The sequence below is a fragment of the Folsomia candida genome, unplaced genomic scaffold (genome assembly GCF_002217175.1).
Source record: "Folsomia candida strain VU population unplaced genomic scaffold, ASM221717v1 Fcan01_Sc008, whole genome shotgun sequence".
Classification (NCBI taxonomy): domain Eukaryota; kingdom Metazoa; phylum Arthropoda; class Collembola; order Entomobryomorpha; family Isotomidae; genus Folsomia; species Folsomia candida.
In genome coordinates, this window is record NW_019091200.1 from 4,676,973 (window position 1) to 4,701,171 (window position 24,199).

Consider the following 24,199-nt stretch of genomic DNA (forward strand, 5'->3'; position numbering starts at 1 on the left):
GCAAAGATGTATAAATTTAACGCCGATTAGAAATTATGTGCAGATTTAAATATAAATTATGCCGACAAAGATTCCTAAACGTCGTTGCTGTAATATTTCGGTATTTTTATTTTCATTTTCGTCCATCGTTCAAAATAATAAGTTGCGTAACAATTTTTTTATGACTAGCTAGGTAACAAAATTTTCAAAAGTGACGATTAAATCCTTTCAGTCTCAACCACATTGTTGACGATTTGCCACCCAATGGTAATAAAACTAGAAGCTAGTCACTCTCCAATCATAAACTTTTCGATATTTCTGTATGTAAACGGACGGATGCACAGATTGACAGAACGTCTCTATTAAAGCAGCTCGCTCGCACTGCTTAATAACCATTGCAGTTGAGCAGGGTTTTGCATATTTGGCACACTTGTGGCTAATGAAAATACAAAGTGAGACAGCCACATTGCGCAAGCAAACTTCCCGTCACGAGTGAGTCGAGGGGGTTATGTTTCCTAAATTTTGACATGACACATTTCACAAGTTTGGTTGACAAATAATAAGTCCTCGGGTAATAAAGTGGGACAGATATTCATTCAAATTTTGAGTAGGCTTATGAAATAGATTTCTCGGAAAAGGTCAGGGTTCACTGTTCGATGGAAAAATGACGCAGATTTTTGTAACTCCGTGTTGTACACTATTTAACGAAAGCTAATCTTCTTACATTTCAGCACTTTTACAAAGCTTATGAAGGTATGCAAGCCAGGTGAGGTTACACATTTGTTGTAAATTTAAACAGATCTTGAAAGCTCTCTGTATTAATTTTCAAAGTTTGCATACTCAACGAATTTTAAAATAACTTATTTTATTTTAAATAAGCTTGTAAATAAGACCATAAAATGTCTCTATACTCGAACACAATCGACCTACGTCATACATTTTATTCCCATTTTTCCCTAAAAATATAATTGGCATCATATCCACACTATAATTTACAGTAAATTTGCAATGATGCATTGGTGCAAATTTATTGTGAACTTCGCGCTGTAATGTTGGTATTAACAAATTAATAAACTGTGTAAGTCTTGTATAATACAAAATTATACGCAATAAAGAGACGCCATTTTTATGTGTAAGGAAGTCCACGATTAATGTGATCTTGCAAATTTTAAGAAATTTGCAAATAAAGTTGCAATACATTTGAAAAGGTTACAGGGTCCGCGCGAATTGGCAATATTATTTACACCAGTAATAAATTTCAACACACCTAAAAAGTTGGCAGGGTGATCTTTAAATGTCAAAATTATTGAAGGTGTCACTTTACCACAAACTTTTCCACCCACGCGATAAAAAGTGGGGAAAGTTGGTTTTATTAATTTAATTGTCAAAATTCCACAGAAATTTTATTGAATGGAGAAAAGGTTAAGTAATACACAGACGTATGAACAAACATTTTTTTGGAAATTTATGTAAATCCATCTCTTCTGGGAAGGGAGTTTGCACTTTAATCATATTTTATATAATATTGCGAAAATATTTTGCAAGACAAAATTTGTTAGTCACGTCTACTACGTTTACTCGAATTGCATCATATTGCAATTTATATAACTTTCAGTAATACGTTTTCCCGACAAAATTAACGCATTCAAGTTCACCTTGAAGCCAAATTTGCATGTATTTGACAACATCAATTTCGCAAATATACGGACAAAATTGGCGTCTTCTTCGTGTGATTCTTTTTTCGCACAGAATTGCACAAATTCTGCACAACGCTGCACCCTAAATATGTTACGTAACCCGTAAGATTTTTCAAAATCCATCAACCACCCAATCATCTCTATTCTGGAAGCGTTCAATGTGACTCAATCGTCTATTTTGTAACGGATTTCGTCACCCAAATACAAATACAAAATCATTCTCTCCTTTTCAGAATTAGAATTTCGATTCTAAAAAAGTGCCAATACTACAAACAAACTGCTTTCTCCACTTTCTCCTCCTGCATGACTGCGGTCAGAACCAATCTTCCCCTTTCTTTGAAATCGAAACTAATTCCGTGGGCCGGGCATGAAAAGTGTCACACATTTTTAAATATTTGTTTCACCTCGACACAAATAAACGTGCAATCTTAACATTGTCTAAACTTTATACATATTTTGTGCACTGCCCTTTACATAAGCCTTTACACATACATATCGTGCTGAGAAAATCGGCTAAAATTGTACTATATGCACTTTCGCCGGACCAGATTCAATCATAGATTCGATGCTTATCGCTTCCACAATTTGTAGAATTTTTTCCTCATCATTCTACACCTAAATACGTCGAAGATTTAGTATTTCATCGAAGTTTTGAAGAAATAAATACATGATGAAATTATTCAGGACTAAAATGAAAATTTAAATCATAGAATTAGTTGGATTCTAACTTGTATTGTAAAGAACTTTAGATAAATAAATCCATAATTTTCCATGAAATGATTGCATCATACAATATGAGTCTTTGTAGAAAAGAAACATTAATATTACTTATTATCGGCAAGGTTTTCAAAATTAGTTAGTCTTTATTTTTTGAGGGGACCTAAGGAAAAATAATAGTTTGGAATAATTTTTTTAAATGATTTTTTTAAATAATTGTTTCATAATTTTTTTAAATAATGAAACTGACAAACCTACTCAAAATATGTTTTTACAGATATGTAAGATTTTTAAATTTTATAATTTTGACAGGTTTGCACACCAGCAGAAAAATTAATGATAAACTGGTAATTAAGTTAGGGACCAAGATTCATGACACCAGTTGTAAAAGAGTTATTTCGCAATGAAGCTTTCGTGGTAACAGATATTTTTCGAAATAATTTTGCGAGATAGAACTACCTACATTTCTTAGAACAAAGAAATCCTCATAATTTTGCAGTTAATTGTTCGAAATGTGCGAATTTTTAAAAACTTTTTGCAAGGCGATGCAAAAGTTGTTGTGAGAATGCCCATTGAATAAAGCAGTCAAACTCTAGCTGCAAGATGAAGTTGCAGAAGGAAAAAAACACAAAAAGTGTGCCATGTTTCCTTACACAATAAATGTACTTTTTTACAAAGTGTGTCAGTTTGTATAGAGAAAAAAAATGTAAGAAATATTTTATTATGAAGTCGACTTCTTCAATTCGGCAGGTTTTCAATCCTGCTGGGAATCTGTTTCATTTCCTTGTGTAATTTTTCCCTTGGTAAAATCCTTGCCTAGAAACATTTTAGTTTCTTTCTCCTTTGAATTTCAAATTCCCTCTAGAAATGTTACCTAGAAAGAAATTCATCCCGCTTTTATGGCACTTTTGTATGATTGCTTCTCTCTTCTTACAATTCAGTCTGGGCATTTTTTTCTGCAAGGAAGTCTTGTGCAACACAAAATCTTGCAAAAAAAGAATGCGAATTTTTTTGGTAGAGCGTGTGTAGTTTATTCCGCATTTTTTCCGCCGAAGGGAAAATTGTGTAGGTACTTATTCTTCTGGATATACGTAAAATACGGATAATTACTCCAAATTCTTAGAGTTTCTTACATAAATTCCGAACATGTATTTTATTGCTTATTTAAACATATATAGGAAAATGATCTATGTTTTTTTTAATATTATCTATTTCTCACATAACAAATTAATGACGTTTGAATAATACTTTTTAAAAATTCAATGCTCAAAAGTAAATTAATTATAAAGTGAATCGCTAATCATTTAAATCGAACGAAATTCAACACCGTCTTGCAATCTTTTCATAGCAATAAATATTTATTGTATCCTTTATGGTTAGGTACTAAATTCACTCAATAAATCGTAATAACCTCCATTAAAAAATGTTTACAAAAACTAAAAATCGGTAATTTTTACACAAAGCTGTAAGAAAAGTTAGCTTAAAGATTGCCATTTTACTAATTACTATTTTTTTTAATTTATAGCATTGTTGACACCGTAAATTTGGCATTATATCTGTAGATATTCACTTATTTGTACCTTTTGTTTATGGTGACAATAAAATTGTTACATTTTCATGCCATTTAAAAGGATTTAAGAGTTTAAAAGTAGAACTTGTTTTTTCAGATTAAATTTGTAAGTGAATTAATTTATAAAAAATATTTGGGATGAATAATAATTTGTTATCAGCCAGGTAGTACCAACCTCGGTAAACTTCCTGTTTTATTATTTTACCGAATTACGAAATTTATGATTTCACACTAAAAATTAATTTTTCGAAATTTTTAATATAATGAATTTCAAAAACAAAGTTAAGTTGATAAGCTCAATTTTCAAGTTATTGTGAGTACGCCAATTGAAGCAGACAAACTCTAGCGGCAATTATTTTTAGAAAATTTAAATTTGTCATCAATTGTTATTACCAAAGTCGGTAAATTCCCCTTTTTAATTTTTTCTCCGAATTATTAAGAGTGCACCAAAAAATCTTTGTCTAAAGAAAAAGCCCGTTATTATCTTCTCATTTGTGTCTGCACATTGCTCTCCGTGAAGAGCCGACTTTTTTAAAATGAGAAAATGAGAGGAAGGAATAACTTTGCAAGTGTAATTTCCTCTCCTCCTCCTTCAAAAAAGTTGGTCGTGTGGTAGCAGAAAAAGCACACAAAGTAATCACCTTTTGGTTGGCCAACTGCCATCCTACTCACTTTTTAACTGCCTCCATAACTCCAAAAGTGTACAAATTGCGAGAGTTACGCAGGGTAAAAATACCTCTCTCTAAAGATACGCTAAACCACCCACTAACGAAGGATCAACCCCTTTTTTCCTTGTTGAGAAGTTTTTGTGGGAGGAATTGGGAATGATAAAAAAATGAAAATGCTACAGAATGACGAGTACTGAAAAAAATCTTGATCTTTTCAAACGACGGGAAATTAAAATAAATAAAATAATTAAAGAATTGCAGTGTTAGAACTTTGATACGCAAATTTTCTCATATTTGTGTGGTGGTAGAAATTGTTACCAAATTGGTAGCAATGTGTAACCTATTGGTAAAAAAACAACGCCAGGTGGTAACAAACATGATTGGTTGTCTGTCGTATTACCCTTAGGTTATAAAAATATTACACCTAATAATTCAGACACGCGAATGGGTAATATCATTCCAAAAATACACTTCAAAATTCATAAAAAACAGCTCAGGGTAAAATAACCTTTCAAAAAATGGAAAATGTTTTAAAACATCAATTTTCGAAATGACATCTGCCTTCATTATTACGTAAAATGATCACTATTCTACACACCCACCTCTTGACGGTGGTAATCATTGGCACTCGGAATAATCTAATCCTGATGAGATAATTAATGATTTAGATTGACAATTGACGTGAGAAAACCTTTCATCAGCCCAGCTGCATTTTTTATGAGAGGATTTCACCTCATTCATCTCCACCCACGTCGCCACGTATCGCCACATATGCACACCCACTTTCTCGCTAAAACTGCAGTTTGACAGCCCCCCATGAAAAATTAATCAGGCTGCGGGGGAGTGCTAGCTAGCTGTACTCCTACATCTATTTTAAATATTATATATCATTACATAACATTTTTCTCACCATTGAAAAAGTGAAGCAATTCCCGAAAGTTGAACATAAGTTATGGTACAAAGTTTTTCAAAAATTACAAACTTTTGCGAAAATTTTGTAAAGTATTATCATATAAAATTTATTTAGCATATGAATTTTTGATATGTGACAAAAACGTAGTGAATCTTAATTTTGTTTGATGTTTTCTCATATTTGAAAATATTTTTAACGGCATGAATATTTTACTAACCAAAACACTTTCAAAATTTATAAAATTAAAGTTACTTCATATATATTTATTCTATACTAAACCTGTTATGTTGAATTACAAAAATTAATTAATTACTCGTATGTCATTCGTCTCGTCAAACAAATTTTGAGAATTTTCCAGCATACATATTTATGTCCCTCGCATGGACAGTCGTATAACGAGGGCCGGAAGCGTGTTAAGGAGGGGTAAGAGCGAGGTTTAGATTCTAATAATATTAAACATTTTCACTTGTCACTTGGCGTTCAACTCATACAATTTTCATTTTACTTTAAAATTAATTTTTCGAAACTGTAAATGGAATTTATTATCAAATGAGGTATCGTTGGAAAGGTCTCGACAAGAGGATTCCGAATATATATACTTTTCGGCTGTATGACCACTCCCTGAATTTGCAGAGCGACAAGAATATTTATGAGTTTTCGCCCATCTATTGCATGTTAACTCTCCTATCTACTGCTGTGTTAAATTGTGGAGAATTGAAGATTTTCATTCTTCTGCTTCTGGAACATGAGGGAGTGGTCATACACCCAATAAAGTATATATATTCGGAAACCACTCACCGATACCTTTCCAATGATACCCCATTTGTGGGGATCGGTGACCTTTGACCTATCAACCTTTCGACGCCGAAACAAGGTCACGCAGGTCGATTTCGACTATAAGTCCAATTTGACTATTGTTCTACTACTAAAGATCTACAACATATAAAAAATTGGGGAAACTGGAGCTGACGGTCATGCCTTCAGCGTCATTTCTAAAAACCTATTTTTCAAAACATTTGGGCATCCTCATTTTTGCTTCAATATCGGATTTTTTTGTTGCAAAATGTGTCAAAATGTTCAACTCCCAAAGTTACTGGAGTTTGACCTTAAAGTCGCTTTCATGGTCACACCATAATTCTTTTCACGAAAAAAAATCAGAAAAAGTTGCATATTTCAATGTATACTCCACGTATCCATTAAAACTTCAGTAACTTTGTGGGGACTAAATATACGCATCGATTGGTGCAAAAAAATCGAAATTTTATTGTCTTTTGACGACGCTGAAAGTTTTTAAAACGATAACATGGGAGCTAATGGGAGGACTTAGTTACATACTCCCCGTCAGGTAGCGGTGAGACTGTATCAGATCACCCCTTAAAAACGATGGTGAAGAATTCAACTGTTTTGACTACACTCTTAGAGAAATTGTAACCAGATTATCACCAAAGTTTAGACGTATATGACTTTACCGGTTTGGTTATAATCAACACCGAAATGGTGTTAAATCGTATCATCTTCACTGCGGTGTTAATTATCACCACAATGAATAACAACAAAACCACAATGTTCAGATGTATATCGTTCAGGTTATGATCCTTTAATTTATTGGTGATGATTAACACCATGACGGTGATGTTTATAACCGATTTATTGTAAATTATTAAGCTTACGGTGACGATTTGCTTGAAAAATAGTGTTTTATTCGATTTTATAGGATAATACCAATACCGAATTGCATTAAATCCATTTATAAAAGTAAATTAATTAATATATACTTTAGTAAATACCTGCATACTTGAAATAATGACAAAATCAAATTTTATATTACGATTCCTTCAGTAGAAAAATATCTCCAGAGAGGTAAAATGTCGATGATTGCTTTTGCAAGTAATGTTTGCTCCGCTGACGAGAGGGTTTCTAAATAAAGGGTATGAAAGGAAAATAATTTAGAAATATATATAGTACAATATTCATTAATTACAACTTTTAACCCTATCTACTAACCGAATTTTGAAGGTTTATTTCCACTGGGAGAAATATGCTGTTCAGCAACTGCAAACAAACAATTAATATTCTTCAAAGTTAGATTAACGGAAAATTTAATTTAAATAATTTATTTGCGATAAACTATTTGCGATATTTTTGCTTCAGGATTCACGTGTTGCTGTTTGACAAAAGAGAGAAAATTTGTTCACTGATTTCTGTGCCGACTTGGTTAGAAGTTCCGGATTCCCCGTCCAACTTGAATTCTAATTTAACTGAACCAGAAAATAGTTTATGTACCAAAAGTTTAAAATAATGTTGAATGCTTAAAAAATAGTTACCTTCAATTATTAGAAACTCCCGATAATTGTCACTCGACACAATTATTTTTTTCCACGTGCAAAATTCGATACACGAATTAAATAAGACATTGTGATGAGGAATAACACAATAACGTGATGCAGCGCCACTAGCGTAGCATTGTTGAATCTGAACATAACCGACTGGTGTAAAACCATAAAGAAATCTTGAGAAAACATCACCAGATAATAAAATAAAGCATCACCAGACTATTTTCAGTCTGCATGACAACCCGGTGACAATATTGGTTATAATGAAATATAACTTCTCGGTTATAATCATAACCATGGGGCAACAAAATGATACCGACGCTGTTGAGCGAATGATTATCAGGCCGGTTTTAACATTTTTTTGCATTTGGTTATAATCTGGTTATAATTTGCTTAAAATTGCGGTGGTAGTCGTTATCACCAAGTGCCTGGTGATAACGTTTATTAGAAAATTATAACCACACTTCTAAGAGTGTACTAGGAAAGCGATACGGATTACGGGTGGAGGGATGGATGGCGTATTAAACGAGCTCCAAATATAACCAAGCAACATCTCCACCACTCTCTCAATACTTTAACTAATGGTGATAAGTATCAGACATGGTGGTAATAATGAACTCGACTGTATGCACCAAAGCTATACAAGAGAATAATAGGTATGTATGTATTAAATACTTAGAATAAGGGTGACAGGGTGCCACATAATAATGTCAAATGCATTTAAAACAAAAATCTTAATTTTCGGTTCCTCGATTTCAATCTATGTATGCCACAAGTATCCGAAATTTGTGGTAATTTTTTAACTGGTCTCTAAATCTGGCAAAATTTAAAATGAAAAATCTTGTTTACATACTTTGTGTATATTTACTTCATTTAAAAAAAATCTGGAAATTCATATTATCATTCTTCTTCCATTCATGAAAAATTTTAATTTCCTAGATTTCCAAAATATTTCAAATCCCAAATTTATCAAACAAAGCCTTCCTTATTTAACCCAACAATGCACACTTCACATAAAGCAACCCTAATAACGTATTTACAACCCTCTTAAATAAAATCTTCTCATATTATGTGTTTCTGAGGAGCTCGATAGTTCGTTCTACACTACGACACACACTTTACGGAGTAGGAAGTGCGTAGAAAAAAGGCGATGAGATTACATCCTCAACTAAAAAAGAGGAGAACAAAACTGGGCTTTGGGACTGGGGAGTGAGAGATCCGTTCCATTTCCAGGAGGAGACTTTAAAGTGACGGCTGTTTTATCTTCAAAAGTCTTTTAGAACTCCATTAGGATTTCAGTTAAGTAAAAATCGTTCCACATCTGCGAAAGGATCACAGATGGAACGACGACGAGAACGAGGCGTCTCTAACGTGGACTCTGCCTCGAAACAGGGTTCTTCTTAACACTCCGTATGTTTAACAAAATTTGATTTTACATCGAAGCTTTTGTCTTAAATGTGGTAATTCGTTTGATAAAATGGAATATGTGTAACATGGAAATTTTCAATCAAGTTTGCTTTAAAGTTAAAAATCTAATTCAGCAGCGTTTTTAAGAAATCCTTTTATGAATAAAAAATGTACCGGACTCACATTTTACATGACATTTAACAATATGATGGCTTCCTCAACAAGAATGCAAAACGAACTGTGTAGGAACACTGCTCCTCAGAAATTTTAGCACGCATTCATCTCCTCACGTAAAATGGTATACTTACAGAAATTCCCTTAATAGAAAGATCATTAAAATTGTATTCAACTTCAAATGTCAAGTACTACAACACATTTTAAGATGGATTATTCTCATGAACGGTGAGACCAGTTTGGTAAAATTTTAAATGACAATCTATATTTGCAAGCAATTACTTGTGACCAACCCAGATATCTTACGCTGCTAAGAAGTATATAATTTCTGCAAATTTCTATTACCGACTTTTTGTTTTGGCAGAGAAAACTTTTTTTAAATGTGCTATGAATTTTCTTACCAATTTATAATTGGTAAATATTTTATGACTTTTAAACTAAATTTAAGTGCATATTTTATTTTACCCATGTCTTTTGTCACCAACAAAAATTTGTTACCGCAGCCCCAACTTTTACTACCCCAGTTTAGTTTCAACTATAAAATCGTCCTCTCCACTAAAACTCTTGACAATAAGCATCATTAATTTTGAAGCGTCAATATAACCCGAAAGTCAACAAGCTCCTGTTATCGTCTGACATTACACGTATTACTTGTTCCCTTTGTTCCCCGTCTCTTTCGGACATAAAATGCTTGCTCATCGACACAAATCTGTCCTTATGACATGACCACATGCATCCAAAATCCGCCCAGGAACGCACATGAGGTTTGGCTTCTCTGTATTCATTCGAAAAGCAAAATGAGGACTAGTTTGGTTTTCAAAGAGCATCTGCCATTCTGTTTTCCAGTTTATGGCTTTGTCCTCCAATTAAAAGGAGAGGGGCATCGACCATACAAACGGCAAATGATCCGTTTGACTCCTGTTTTGTTGGGGGAGAAAGATAAATAATTATTATTATGATGACAACAACAAATATTTTATGAGACATTGTGTTGAACTGTTTAATCGGGGTGAATTATTCGCATGAAAAAACATAGTATAATTATTACAGAAAGTCGCGTAAATGTTTATAACTCCTGTAATATTTCTGGAAGTTTACAAAATTATGATGTAAAATCAGGCACAATTTTTGAAGGAATAATTTCACGAAATTGTAGTATAGGCGACATTCATTCTAAGCTGTTGCCAGAATATTTTACTCGTTGGAAGTTTGCAAAATTACGTACAACCACAATTTTGTAAACCTTACAAATTCTCAAAAAACAGAAATTCTTTCCCTTTTCCACCATCTAAATCTCAACCTTTCTTTCTTGGTATCTTTTTGTCGGTCCGTTTTGTTTACCAGAAAACCGGTAGCTCACCGATCCCTCCTTTTCTCCACCCTCCACATCTGGCCCCGTCTGGACAGAATTTTCGTAATTTGACGCTACCAAAACAAAACAACACGACCCGTTGCATTTTTAATGAAGTCGAAATCCAGACGCCAGCAAAAACCAAAGGTTTAGAATAACTCCCACTCAACGGCCCCCATGACCCGAGAAGACGTCAATCTTAATGAGATATTTACTTAATGAAGCGACTAATTGTTATCTAATTAAATAATGCTAAAGTCAAGAGCGGGATGGAGAGGCACAATTATAATTAATTACACAAATGCGCCATTTGAGGTGTGCGAGGGAAGATTAGACTTGCGGTTTTGCTCTCTTGTTGCCAAGATGAAGTCGGATTTAGTCGAAAGTTTAAAGTCGGAGATTCTTGACGCGATGAAATTTTAATGAATGGTATACTTCTCGAAGGAGGCAAGACGTAAAGGGCGTCGTGAATTTTTAGAGAGATATGGTACATTCGAAAATCATCACCAGGTTGGTAATGATAATTTGGTAACGAACTAGGATTTCAACGAGAATCAGATAAAATCAGTTTTGTTAGGCAAAGTTTAACTAGGACAATATTTGGTCACAAGTCTTTACTAACTTATTTCCGGGTGGTAATTTAGTCATATTTTGCTCCTAAATTGTTACCAACCCGGTAGCAGCTATAATTTAATTACTGAATTAATTAGTGTATTTGACGCATCCATTTGCCTTCAAATTCCCACATCGTTTATGCATTCCCTCTAAGAGAGGGAAGTATTTAATGACTTTAGAGCATTTCATTGAAGTGTCAATCTTCCAAATTTACTTAAATTAGAATCTTCTTATTTATTAATATGTATATTTCATCGCCCTCGACTTCATCTTCAGATTCAGGTCTTTGTTTTCGTGTAAATTTGGTAACACGGCGGTCAAAGGTTTTACTAAGGAAATGAGGGCGGGTCCGTGATAAGTGTAACTTTGTAACCTGATTTTCCTTCATTCATCATCGTTCCAAACCTGCGCACAATTTATACGTACACAAATTTTTAGGAATCGTATAGTGCAAATGAAACGAATGAAAAACGATTTATTTTGTACATTAAAATTTTCTTGTGTCAAAAATACTTCATTTTTGAGAGTTCTTTACGCCATTAGAAACAATCAAGAAGTTACAAATATAATTTTAGTAAACAGATTCCTGGAAATCTCTTCTAGCGAACAAAACGTGAGAGAAATTTTGACAAAAATGCTGTAATTTAAAAATCACAAATTTAATCAAAAACTTTCCAATTTACACGTTCTCTCCAATTTATGTAATACTCATCGCTTGCCAATAGTAGTTCACAAGCTAAACATAAATTTTCTAAAATCATATTATCGACTTGACTAATTTTCTAAAATAAAAGGAACCCTTTGATATGTTTAGGTAAGTGATAATACGATGTTCTTAACTTCCTTAATCTTTCCAAGCTTGTCGTAATATTTGAACATTAACCGAGTCTTTGGTGGGTTGCAAAGTTCCGAGTGAATTATTTTGTTACGATTAATCGTTGGATCGTGTCGAATTCAATATCTCCAATTTTTGCTGGTATATCAAAATTATAAAAGTTTCTTCGGACAAAATACATAAATTCTTAAGTTAGGGGACGAATAATATGGGAATTCAGCTATTCCATAGTGAAACCAATAACCTGGGTCTCCCAACGTATGCTCACAGATTTGGACTGAAGTAGTGTCAATTGATGACAAATATAAGTAGTATGAAATTTGCAAATGGCACTATCTGCCAATGCGCTGATTTGGCAAAGATATTTACATTTAAAAGAGGAGAAAACTGGCCCAAAGGCTGACCCAATTTCCGCTTTTTACATATGCAAATTTCACACTAATTTTTTTTGTCATCGATTGACACTACTTTAGTCCAAATCTGTGAGCATACGTTGGGAGACCTCCATTGTTAGCTCAAAGCTTTTCCAAATCAAGAAAAGATGAGTTTCCAATTGGTGTATCTATGTTTGCGATATCTGTCCATCCTGGTTTTACTTCGTAAACTTTATAAATCTGTGATAATTTTGTGGGTGTTAACAAAAGAGATTTAATAAATCCTACAGTGCAAACAAAACCATGGAAAACGATCATTTTGTGTATTGTATAATGTAGAATTTTCTTGAGTAATGAGACTTTCAAAAATTTTTTATTTTGCAAGTTTTCCACGCCATTAGAAGCAATAGAATTTACAAATGCTACTGAATATATTTTAAAATATATAATGTATGTCTTTGTGTAATTTAGAACTGTTACCAAACCAAAATCAGTGTTAACAAACAGGTAAAAAATAACGAAAACAAAATCAGTTTTAGCAAACGGGTAAAAAACATTTTCTACAAAAGCATCGTGTTCTTTATAAAGACAAATTCAGAAATCTCAAACTTTTCAATTTTCAAATTCCATCCAATTTAGTACTTGCTACTTGAATAGTTAACCAGTGCTTCATCACCAAGTCAGAAAATTTTGTGAAATAGTTTTACATACCAGACTAATATAAAACATATAGTACCAGTTACATGTATTCAAGTTTACAATAGATTAATAACCATTTTCTAATAAACATTTGTATATTTGTCGAAATATTTGAAAACTTCCCGAGTTTACTGCGTTACAAAGGTCCGAGTGAGTAATTTGTTCAGATTAATCCTTGGGTCGTGTCGAATTCAATATCTGTAATCTTTATTAGTTTATGAAAATTCTGAAAATTTCTTTAATGTCGATCAACCACAGACAAAATACATAAAATTCTTCACAACATAACATACGCGAAGTTAAATAGATGACGAAAAATACGGGAATTCAGTCGTTCCAGAGTGAAAGTGGAAGTATTTCTGCAAAAATGAGAGAAACGAATGATCAAGCGAAATGTCCTCGTCATTCCAATGTTTTCTCGACCAGAACTAAATCAAGTGCTCCCCCACCAAACAAGTTTTACAGGGTTTCGTAGACAGACCAATCATTTGCACAAAATTCTTTACCAAAATCCTAATCTGTACGAATACCATCCAAAATCTTTAGTGAAATTAATTCCTACAATTCTGCATCTTACACATCCGGAGTCTGTGTTATGCAATTAGGTTATGCAATTATCAAAAAAAAAAATCCTCCAAAAATTGTAAATATGTTCCAAAAATTGTAAATATGTTCCAAAAATTTTTTGTAGACCTCATTTTTTCAAATTCATAACAGAACGAGTCTTGACTCGAACAATTGACAATTCTGTTTTATTTCCACGCATTTGCATGAATCCGTAAATCCTATGGAATGAATGGGAGAAAGTGGGTGACAGTTTCTCGCATAGAGAAACCCTTCCTTGTTTTTACTGGACATCAAAAAGATCCAGGATCAGAATGGAAACTAACTTTCTTCTTTTCCTGAGTGAAAGCAGAGGAGGAAGAAGTGGACATTTTTTGTCGATCGGACCACATTCGCACTTTTAGTCTTCTCCTTCCTCCCTCTCTCCACCTTCGCATTCGTCCGCTCGTCAAACTTGGAAGCGAGATCGTGTCGGATTGTTGGACACTCTTAAAAATTCCTTAAAACTTGGTGTGTTAAAAGTTCACCGGTGTTGTGGTAGCTTATCTTTTGCAAACAAATTGTAGTTTTTTGTTACCAGTGGGCTAGCTATATCTTGTTAAGAATTAACAATGCTATGGGCAAACATGACTAAAAACCCGGTAACAAAATTAGGAAATTTCGCTAAGTCTGGCTAAATTTGATAAAAATTTTATTACCAAATTGGTCAGCAGTTTTATAATTTCTAACCAATAGTGCATGGTTTTGTTACAACAGTGGCTATCGTTTGGTAAGTTTTTGTCACAGATTACACCAAATTTTGTTACCAATTTGTTAAGATTCGTGACTGAAGGTTCTTTTTCGTAATGCAATATATCTGATTCGGTTAGACTTCAGGTAAAATGGTTGGATTTTTAATTTGCATGTTACTTTTTATAAAAAAAATTAAATAAGTATTTTATGCGGACTTTCGCAGCCCCTCCAAAAGATTCGAGAGCCACATTTTTAAGAGTTTTACACACATTGGGATTCTCTCCTGGACCTTTCTTCACTCTCCACAACGAGCAGACTTTCCCCAATAAAACACAAGTAAAAAACACGACAGGAAAGTTTTACACTTAAAGTTCTTAACCAGGAGAAAGTCCTCTTCGTTCTTTGGACAACATTAGTCGTGCAATTTAGTGCAAACTTTTGTGATTTCTTCTCCCTCGTCTTCATCATGTCACTTTCGGATGAGAGGAGAAAGTGAGGCTTTCTCTCCGCTATTAATTCGCCCTAGTCAATCCAATCCGGTCAGTTGGACCGTGTCCGAGTCGGGAAAGCGAAAGTGAGGACGGCCAGGTTTTGTCCTGGCTTTGTTTCTGTATTTTTATCATAACTTTTGCAACGGCAAGTCCTATTGTTTTAATCGTTTTTGGTAGTAGGCATCAATAAATAATCAGAAATTGAGTCAGTTCATGCGGATGGTTGTAACCCAGTAAATTCCGCAAAATTTTGGCAACCTTGGAAAGTTAACATTTTTGCTGTGTGAAGAATGAACAAAAAATATATGTTTAAAAATTCTCGGACGATAGTTTACCAATCTCCGGTAAAAATAGGCATTTGTAAATTGTAGATTATTTTTAATGACGTGAAGAGCTTGCAAAATTACAGTTATTACAAAAAATTGTACAATGAACAGAAAAAACTTATTTCAAAACTAACAGAGCAAAAAGTTAACCCATCTCCGTTCAAAATGTTAATTTATACATTCTCGATTATTTCTAGTGGCGTGAAGGACTAGCAAAATTCTAAATTTGCTCCTCAAGATTCCAAAAGGTACTAAATTACTTCGCAAATCTTAAGCAAAGTGCAAAAATTTCAATGAAAAGTTAGGTTAATGTGAGATAAAGTTATATGTGCATATTTACGTATGTACCAAAGATATATTGCTATTTAAATACTAACGGTTACAACTGTTTGTTTAAAAGTAATATGTTGTAAAGATTAAATGGCAAAAGTTGCGGATTTTCGTTAAAAACCTTTCAGATTTTTTACTGCATATTAATTTTTAATGAATAGTAAGTAATGTTATGCAGTTTACAAGTCCGCTCTAAATAAAGTTGACAAAGAAATTTATCTAACGGTTGGGTAAATTTTACCAAATTATTGTCTCATCCTCTATTTTACTCTTCATTGAGAAAATTTTACGTAACTTTATGTAGAGTGTTCTTCAAAGTGTCAAATAAACAGATGAAATATATAAGAGGTTAAATGTACAGAGAATAACGTGACCTACTCACCAAAACTTTGTCTCGTTCTCATTTTCAAACCGTAATAAAAGCAGCCAAACCCGGAAATCTGTCACTTTTTCTTGAAAGTTTTGTCCGAAATGAGTTGGACGAAGGGTTGTAAAAGACAACAAAGTTTTCATTGAGACCTTTTTCCCATTGTTTCAATCTTCTGAACCGTATGAGATTTCCTGTTTCGTTGTCTTTGTTCTAGTCTCGAGGGTGCCCTGCATTACGAACGTGACCCTTCGTATGATGCTAACATTGTAAATATGTAAGTACGTAATGTGATAGTTATCTGTTACCGGCCGGTATAATCGGACTAGGCCAATTTGGTAATAACATGTGATATCCATCTACTCTACGTCGCTTTAATTCTTGTGAGATTTGTGTATCAGAATTTTGAATACAAATTTCTCAGATAAAATTTTTTGTAAAAAAAATTGTGTCGGAAAGTGAAACATTGTGATTTTTCAAATATAAATAATCAACTACCAACAGTTTACTCATCTGCTAGCGTAAAAAAAGTATTAATACTTCACAGTTTTCTCAAGTCGGCGTTGAAATAAGGAAAAACAAAATTATATGAAATTTGGATACTATTCAATTCATGTTCTTTGACGGATTGAAATCTAGTGGACGAAATTGAATATTCTTTGTACAAATGCTGATAGCAGTAAAAAGTGTATTATTTGTTTTTACCAATATACATATGTAGGCTGAAAATAAAATTTTAACAAGAAACATTTTATAATACTCTCAAATTAATGGAAATTTCCGGAATTTAAGTCGGAATATTTATTTATACTCAAATAGATATTTATGTATGGTCGTAAAATCTGTATGTAAAGTTGAACTTGTAATGCCAATTTGATATTTTTGTCTTATAACAATATTCAAATTTTTACCCGCACGTGCCAATAATATAGTTTTTTTTATTGAATTGTTTACGTATGTTAAATGCAAGATATCCATTTCCTTCCTGCCACAAAAAATAAATATTGTCGACAGACGCCAAACTTGGCGCCATTCTTTACGCATGTCCCCTTGCCTTCGTCAAAGCTTCTCTGTCCTTGCTTTTCTACGAATTCTTTTGGTTTTTGACCCTGCTTACCACACACTGAAACAATACACGGACGAGTTTGTGAAATAAAAATGGGTCTTCGGTACGATAGCGGTTGTTAATTAAGGCGACACTTAAGGCAGACCTTAGTAGCAAAGCTATGAAGATTTGCCTTAAATCGTGGTACAAGCTCTTGTACAGTTTGTAAAATAAATTACACAATCAAGTTTCAAAATATCCGAGAGTGATATACTTATCATGGATTTTCTGCCTATTATTTAATGCCGTACTTCTGCAAAAAGGTAAAAATGCTTTAAAAATCAGTGTAATTTTAAACTTCGACAAATTATGGCTAATTAAAATGCATGCCAATAATTGGCAATTATTGACAATTTTGTGATAATCACTTTCAAAAATTATGTTAACCCGTTAGTTTGCTGCATTTTCGGGGCTTACTTTAAATCTAACGCTAACTAAATTTGTACGATAAGTAAAAAATTATGTTAAAATTTGTAAAGAAATGTTTTCTGCAATGTGTATAACCTAGATAACATTGTCAAAAAAGTTACTTATTTCACTGACAAAGTTTTTACATTGAATTCAAATAAAAAATGTAATGTAATACTTAATTGACATTTGTAAAAGATTTAAAGTATCAAATATAGTTTAAATACGTAGATAATGGGTGTTCCTTGTGTGGCTGATGTATTTAGTATCTAATCTTAAAGTGCATATCTCATATCTCAAGGAATAAACTAAAGACGATACAAGTATCGATAAGCTTTTTTCCAAATCTGCCTCTGCCTGGAAAAATTCAAAAATTGTCTCACTCCACGACACATATTGTTCCAAATAATATGCATCTCGTGTCACATATTGGTTTTTGGTCTCGTTTTATTTTATGTTTCCGCCGAGTCGATGCGAAAATTCATAATGGGAGAAAGGTTACTCGGCTGCTTCCCGTGGTACATGAAATATGAGCCAGATGAGATAAGTGGATTGGATTATTGACGATGTGGATCTCGCCGCAGCATATTTTGGGTCTTGCTTTATTATTATTCCGACAAAACCGAGCCACCAGTTCGCATCGCAAGATTAGTTAGTAGGCCTTTTCTTCCTCCTCCTGCTGCTTGTTGGTTTGGTGCAGGATGAGAAAAGTGGCAGCTTTTCCAGCACAAACATTAATCTTGTCTCGTTGTTCAAAACGTCCAAATCACGGGAGAGATTTTTACCCTGACCAATAATTCAACCAACGCTCTCGTGCTGTGCAAAATTCCGGATAGATTTTATTGAAACAAGTCCCGAATCCGGGAGGACACTCTCAAAAATGTGGGAACAGTTTTTGTTGATTGTGGGTGCGTGTGACGAGGCAAAAGTGATTGAGATGTTGGTATGAAATTTATGAAACAAGAACCAAATTTCTGTGAAATTGTGCAAAATAAATTTGTTACTAAATTTTTCTAGTGTAGAATAAATTCTGATAAATTGTAAATTCGAATATATAAATCGTGATCCGAGTTTCGCATTGACAAAATGGGTTAAAAGTTAGTTCGAAATATTTTTAAATAAATTAGTGAGGTTTGCAGAAAAAATTGTGAAAACTAAATTTATACTCAAAATCTGCAATTGCCAAAAAATTGTCGAAACTGTTCTCGCAAAATTACATATGTTGGTACCTACAAATTGTTGACAAAATGGTAACATTTTCCATATGAAACTCATTGAAAGAAGATGATCATTTCTTATCTGTTTGCCATAAAATAATAGCAAAGATCAAATTTCTAAGAGTAGCAACACCCGGGTTTTCCAGACCCTCGCAAATCTCTCGTACAGGCAGGAAGGAAGGAAGTGGTTCTTCTCTCCTCCACTTGCTTTTCATACTTCAAAACCAACACAATGTTCTGATCACTATCAATCCACTTTATACCTCCTGATAAAAACCAACAAGAGCACCCATTTCACGGACCCGGCAGAAAGCATGTCATCCATTCAGAGGCAAACTTTTTCTGTTTGTCAAGAGAAAAAGTTTGTGCAATTAAAATTCCAAAAATTAGAAATTTTCGAAGTTTTGATTTGTAGTAACAACTACAGATGGAGAAATGATTTTCTATTAGGTCGAAATGACACAATTAAGAAATCGAATATTTATTTTATTTTAAGTCAAGTCAAGTAAACCTTTATTAATTTTACATGGCGAAATTGGCGACATAATTCCCACCTAAAAAACTATCGCATCATTCACGCACGTCCCCCAGAAGAGAAAGTTGCGTGCTAAAAGTTCATCTTGATGCGAAATAAGTGGCCTCGTAGTCACAATATGAATCTCTTCTTTTCTCTCCGTATCAAAAGGATGGGACGCGTAGATAACGTAACATAAAGGGAAAAGTAATACGCCAGATTTTTTACAGGATTTTTTACTTGGGTTTCCTCTCCTCTGTCATAAATAAATTTGGCGAGATAAAAAAATGCAAAATATGAGCCGTGTCATATTTATTTTCTGAAACAAGGGCAAAAAGTGGCAATAAATTAGTGCATAAAAGCGATGAAGTGACTCACTCTAAATAATTGTGGTCGCATTGATAACAATTTTTTACGGCTAAAACTTTACGAAGGAAATTAATTCTAGCCTTATAGAAAATTTTAATTTAATTGTTACCGATCAATCAAAATGTTACAAATTGGTCAAAATTTTTGGCACTGAAATTTGCTAAAATTTGCAAAAAAATGCAATATATTCATGTTCATTTTCTTTCATTTTTTACAGAAAATCTGGAAATTGGATACTTGCTCCAAAGCAATCATTGGATCCTTCGCTAAACCAAAGCTGTGTCAAAGTTAAAGTGATTTTCCTCTAAAAGAAATATCCATTTGCTTCATAAACACGCAAATTGTTGGATTCTCTTTGAAGTGAAGAAAACCAAACTCAAGTCATCGGTCTGTCGCTGTCACATTTATCCATGAAAGATGACGTTTGTTGCACCAATAAATAAATCAGAGTGAAATTTTAATCGTGAAAAAACCACAAGCTTCCCAAATACGAAATCTCTCCCGTTACAGACTCGACCGGATTCAAAGGATAAAACGAAATGTGATGTGTTGTGATGTCAGCGAGGATTTGAATTCAAATAGAAATCAAGAACACAATGGTCGTTTCAGAGAGGAAAATATTGTGCTAGAATCATTTTCGGATGAATAAAATTGAACCTCGCGGACAATTATTATGCAAAAAATTCGTTACGAACGGATGATATTCGTATAATGCCGAAAGTGTTTAAATTTCTTCGCCAAATTCAGTTTAAGCCGTGCAAATTTTAAAACTTCGCAAAAAATGATGATGATTACGAAGTCGGTCCATTTAAAGAGAACAATTTACCACTGCATATTTTTTACCTGAGTGAATAGCAGCCTGAAAAATATTATTTTCGTCAAAATGGCGAAATGTTTCGGCGTTTTCGCCTTCATGGTCGTCCTGTTTGTAACCACGATTCGTGGGGAAATTGTGTGTCCGGCATATCAAGAAATCCCATTTTGCTCCTGTTTCGTGCTAGACGACCAATTGCACATTCAGTGCAGCGGGAGTGACATTCCCGCTCTGAAAAAATCCCTCCAAGTTTTAAACGGCCCGGTGAAATCGTACAGTGTGTACGATTTGGATTCCCGCGCGGCTATTTTGCCCGATGGAGTTACGGACAATGTCACGTCGCCGGTGTATCACTTGCAGGTAAGCAATTCCCCAGGAAATAATCATCCGAAATTCGCTTTTTCATGCCTCATTCGAACTTATCAGTTCCCGACCAAGTAAATGACCTTAACAAACTTCGTCGGTAATCCTTTTTCCACGAAACGTTATTTTTTCCAAACTCCAAACTATGTTAAAATTTACAATTTTTCGATGGTGATACTCACGTCAACGTCATGTTTTTACGTACGACAAATTACTTGCCGGATAATTCCAATAAATTAAAACCACACCAATTTCAAAAGAAAGAGCTTAAAAATATTTCCAAAAATCAGATTGAAGTTTATTATCGTGTACATTTAACTGTTCCACAATTTTAAAACGACTTTAAAGTTTATGCTCGATGACGCTCTACATATTTATTCCTGACTAAATTTTCTGAATTTGAAGCATACAAAATGTAATGCAATTTTGGCAGGCTGTGGATTTCTACGCATTTCTGTAGTGCAACGTTACACTTAAAAAATTGCTTAAGATTAAATGGTTTCAGAAATTCTATATCAATTTTTATCCACAGTGAAACCAGAATGCTAATTTGTTTTACAAATTTATTGCAATTAATAATTTATCTCAAAATGAAAAATTAGTCCGACTACCACCAAATATGTGACCTACCTTATAATCATAAATTACAAAATATTTGCTAAATTCTTTTATGGCGTGAATACCAAACTAAAAAATTATTAAATTTCAATTACACCCAGCACGAACGAATAAAGCTTAATTAATGCCGCTGTATGTCACGCTACATATTTATTTCTGACTAGTTCTGAATATGAATGAAGCATACAAAATGCAACTGCAACTATGTATGTTTGGCAGGCCATGGATTTCTGTATTGCACAACGGTATTCTCGAAATTGCTTAACCATCAACAGTTTGTGAACTTCAGTGTTTATTTTTATCCACAGAGAAACAAGTATCGTAATTTGTATTTGTTTTTGCCAAAATGATTGGAATTCATAATTTATCTCAAAATTGGAATTAAGATTTGTATATTGCTTACTATTTAATCTTACCTTACATTAAATCAAATACTATTTCCTAAATTGTGTTGTGGCGTGAATATCCAGCAAAAATTATTAAATTTCAATTAAACCCAACATAAACGAATTACATAAGCTTAACGTTGAGTACTTGCGTCTCCCTCGGTGGTTTATGTGTCCTCTTCACGTGGCATATTTGTCAGTGACATTGTCACCCATCCCAACTGTCCAAATATATATTAATATCTTGTCCCTAAGAACTAGGGAATTTTTTCCCCGTGTGACACGACACGACTCCTGCCATATGTTCAGATCGAAGTGAAACAGAGACGAAAATATTGATGTACGCGAAGCAAGTTGATGCAATCCAGGTCGCTTAATTTGGGGGGACGTCCATAAAGGATGCGGTTATGGTTGCACTTTTAGAGATTTTATCCATGCAACTTTCCCACGTGAGGAGGCAAACATATGCAAGTTGCCATGTTCTTTTGTGGTCTAAAAGTAGTTTGAAGTTTCTACACAATTTTGTAATTTTGAAATTGTTTATAATTTTTGCAAATTTAAATATTTTGTCATTTGTAATATTTGTTTTGTCATACAAATTTTGAATTTTGTAATAGTTGTTCACGATTTTACCTTGGCCCTGTTTCATTAGTGCAATAGTTTCAAGTACAGGAATTCTACTCCACTTTTGTCACGTCAAATTTGTTTACCAAAATCTGCGAAGCCCTCAAGAAGAGGGAGCACGTCCTCCTGCACGACCCTTTTTTCCTGGGAAAGCTGTCGTCTTTTATCGCACTAAAAAATCCTCGATTTCTGTCATGTTGTCTCCGAAATGTTGTCAGAGGTGACAATAAGCTCCGCACTAATGCATTCTTTGTCCATCCACTTTCTCTCTCGTGGATCAGACCAGACTCCAATTATTATTTCCTCCATCATCCGCTTACTCTCCTCAGATCCGGAATTCTACATTGGGCAGAGTCACGTCAATAAACCTGACAAAATATTTTTATACATGAAAAAGTATTGCATCTTGCAAGTGGAAACTTTTTTGCCACAGGATTTCCAGAAATTTTACAAATTTGCGAGCTATTCACGTCGTTAGAAGAAAAAATGAATGTTGTGATATTATCTGTGTACGTAGATGTTTTTTCGATACTGGCTGGACAGAATAAATTAACATACTCAGGTAGAAAAACTCGTTTCCTTTTTTACCCAGAAAAAAATCAAGGATCCCTCCAAAGTTTCTCAATTCGCAATATTTGTCTTGAATTCGTCATCCTTTTCATGAATGAGTGCAATGTGCAAATTTTACAAAAATATTATAACAAATAAATAAATACCTAGATCTTCGGATATGTTTCACTTAATAAAATATGTGTGACCTTATTTTCAATGAGGTAGCAAAATTATGGAAACGCTTATAAGTTTCAAGACGTAAACTGCCGCAATCTCTCTCAATCAGAAATAAAATAAAATAAAACTTTGACGTGAGTGCCCCTCTTGTACTTTTTATTACGGAAAATTATTATCCGATCCACACCACCGACAACAAAAGATGAGGAGCATGTGACATATCCAGGAGAGAATTTGAGCTTTCTCTCTGAAGATGAACAGGTTTAGGCCGAACACGTGTGTGAGATGTGATGGAACTCGATTTATCATTATCTCCTCTCCCACACGGTGAATTACGCAAGTAAAAGCAAGACACTTTCATGTGAGGAAAAAATCGATAAATTGATTCTTCAAGTATGTAATGGAAAAAAATGTGAAATATTTTGCAGATATTCAAATTAGCATCAGGTGCTCAAAAGTGAAAATGTGATGGAGTCATGGAACGGAGAATATAAAATTTTCCGATTTGTAAATCAACCCAGAAAACTTCAGTTGTGTTAAAATTGTGCATGGATTACAGTACATTTTCTGTTTCCAGTAATTTCACGAATAAAAAATGTTGTATTTATTCATTTTAAAACAATTGAAGTTTTCTGGGTTGATTTTCAAATTAGAAAATTTTATATTGTTGTAATAAAAAAAATTTTAAATTTTATTACTGAAGAATATGAGCACCTGATTTAGTGGTCAAAGTTTATGTCTTGATGAAAATTTCTTATTGACGTCAAACCATGATTCAAACTAATTTTGACATGAAATTGAATAATCTGATGCATTTAATTCAAACAACGTTTCCTAACGTAACTATAAATCCTAATGTTACAAAGTTTAACAATTTTGTAAGAGGTAAGATTTGGTGTAGGGATCAAAG

At 33.5% G+C, this 24,199-nt stretch overlaps 1 protein-coding gene across 1 annotated transcript in view; it reads left to right on the top strand.

Moving 5' to 3' along the window:
* The window catches only part of LOC110853554 (protein artichoke), a 189,616-nt gene that overhangs the window by 105,604 nt on the left and 59,813 nt on the right, over positions 1–24,199 (top strand). The window contains exon 5 of the mRNA XM_035854247.1: positions 19,973–20,929. Coding sequence (XP_035710140.1) covers positions 20,639–20,929 — 291 coding nt within the window. The 5' untranslated portion in view covers positions 19,973–20,638. The remainder of the gene's footprint in view (positions 1–19,972; positions 20,930–24,199) is intronic.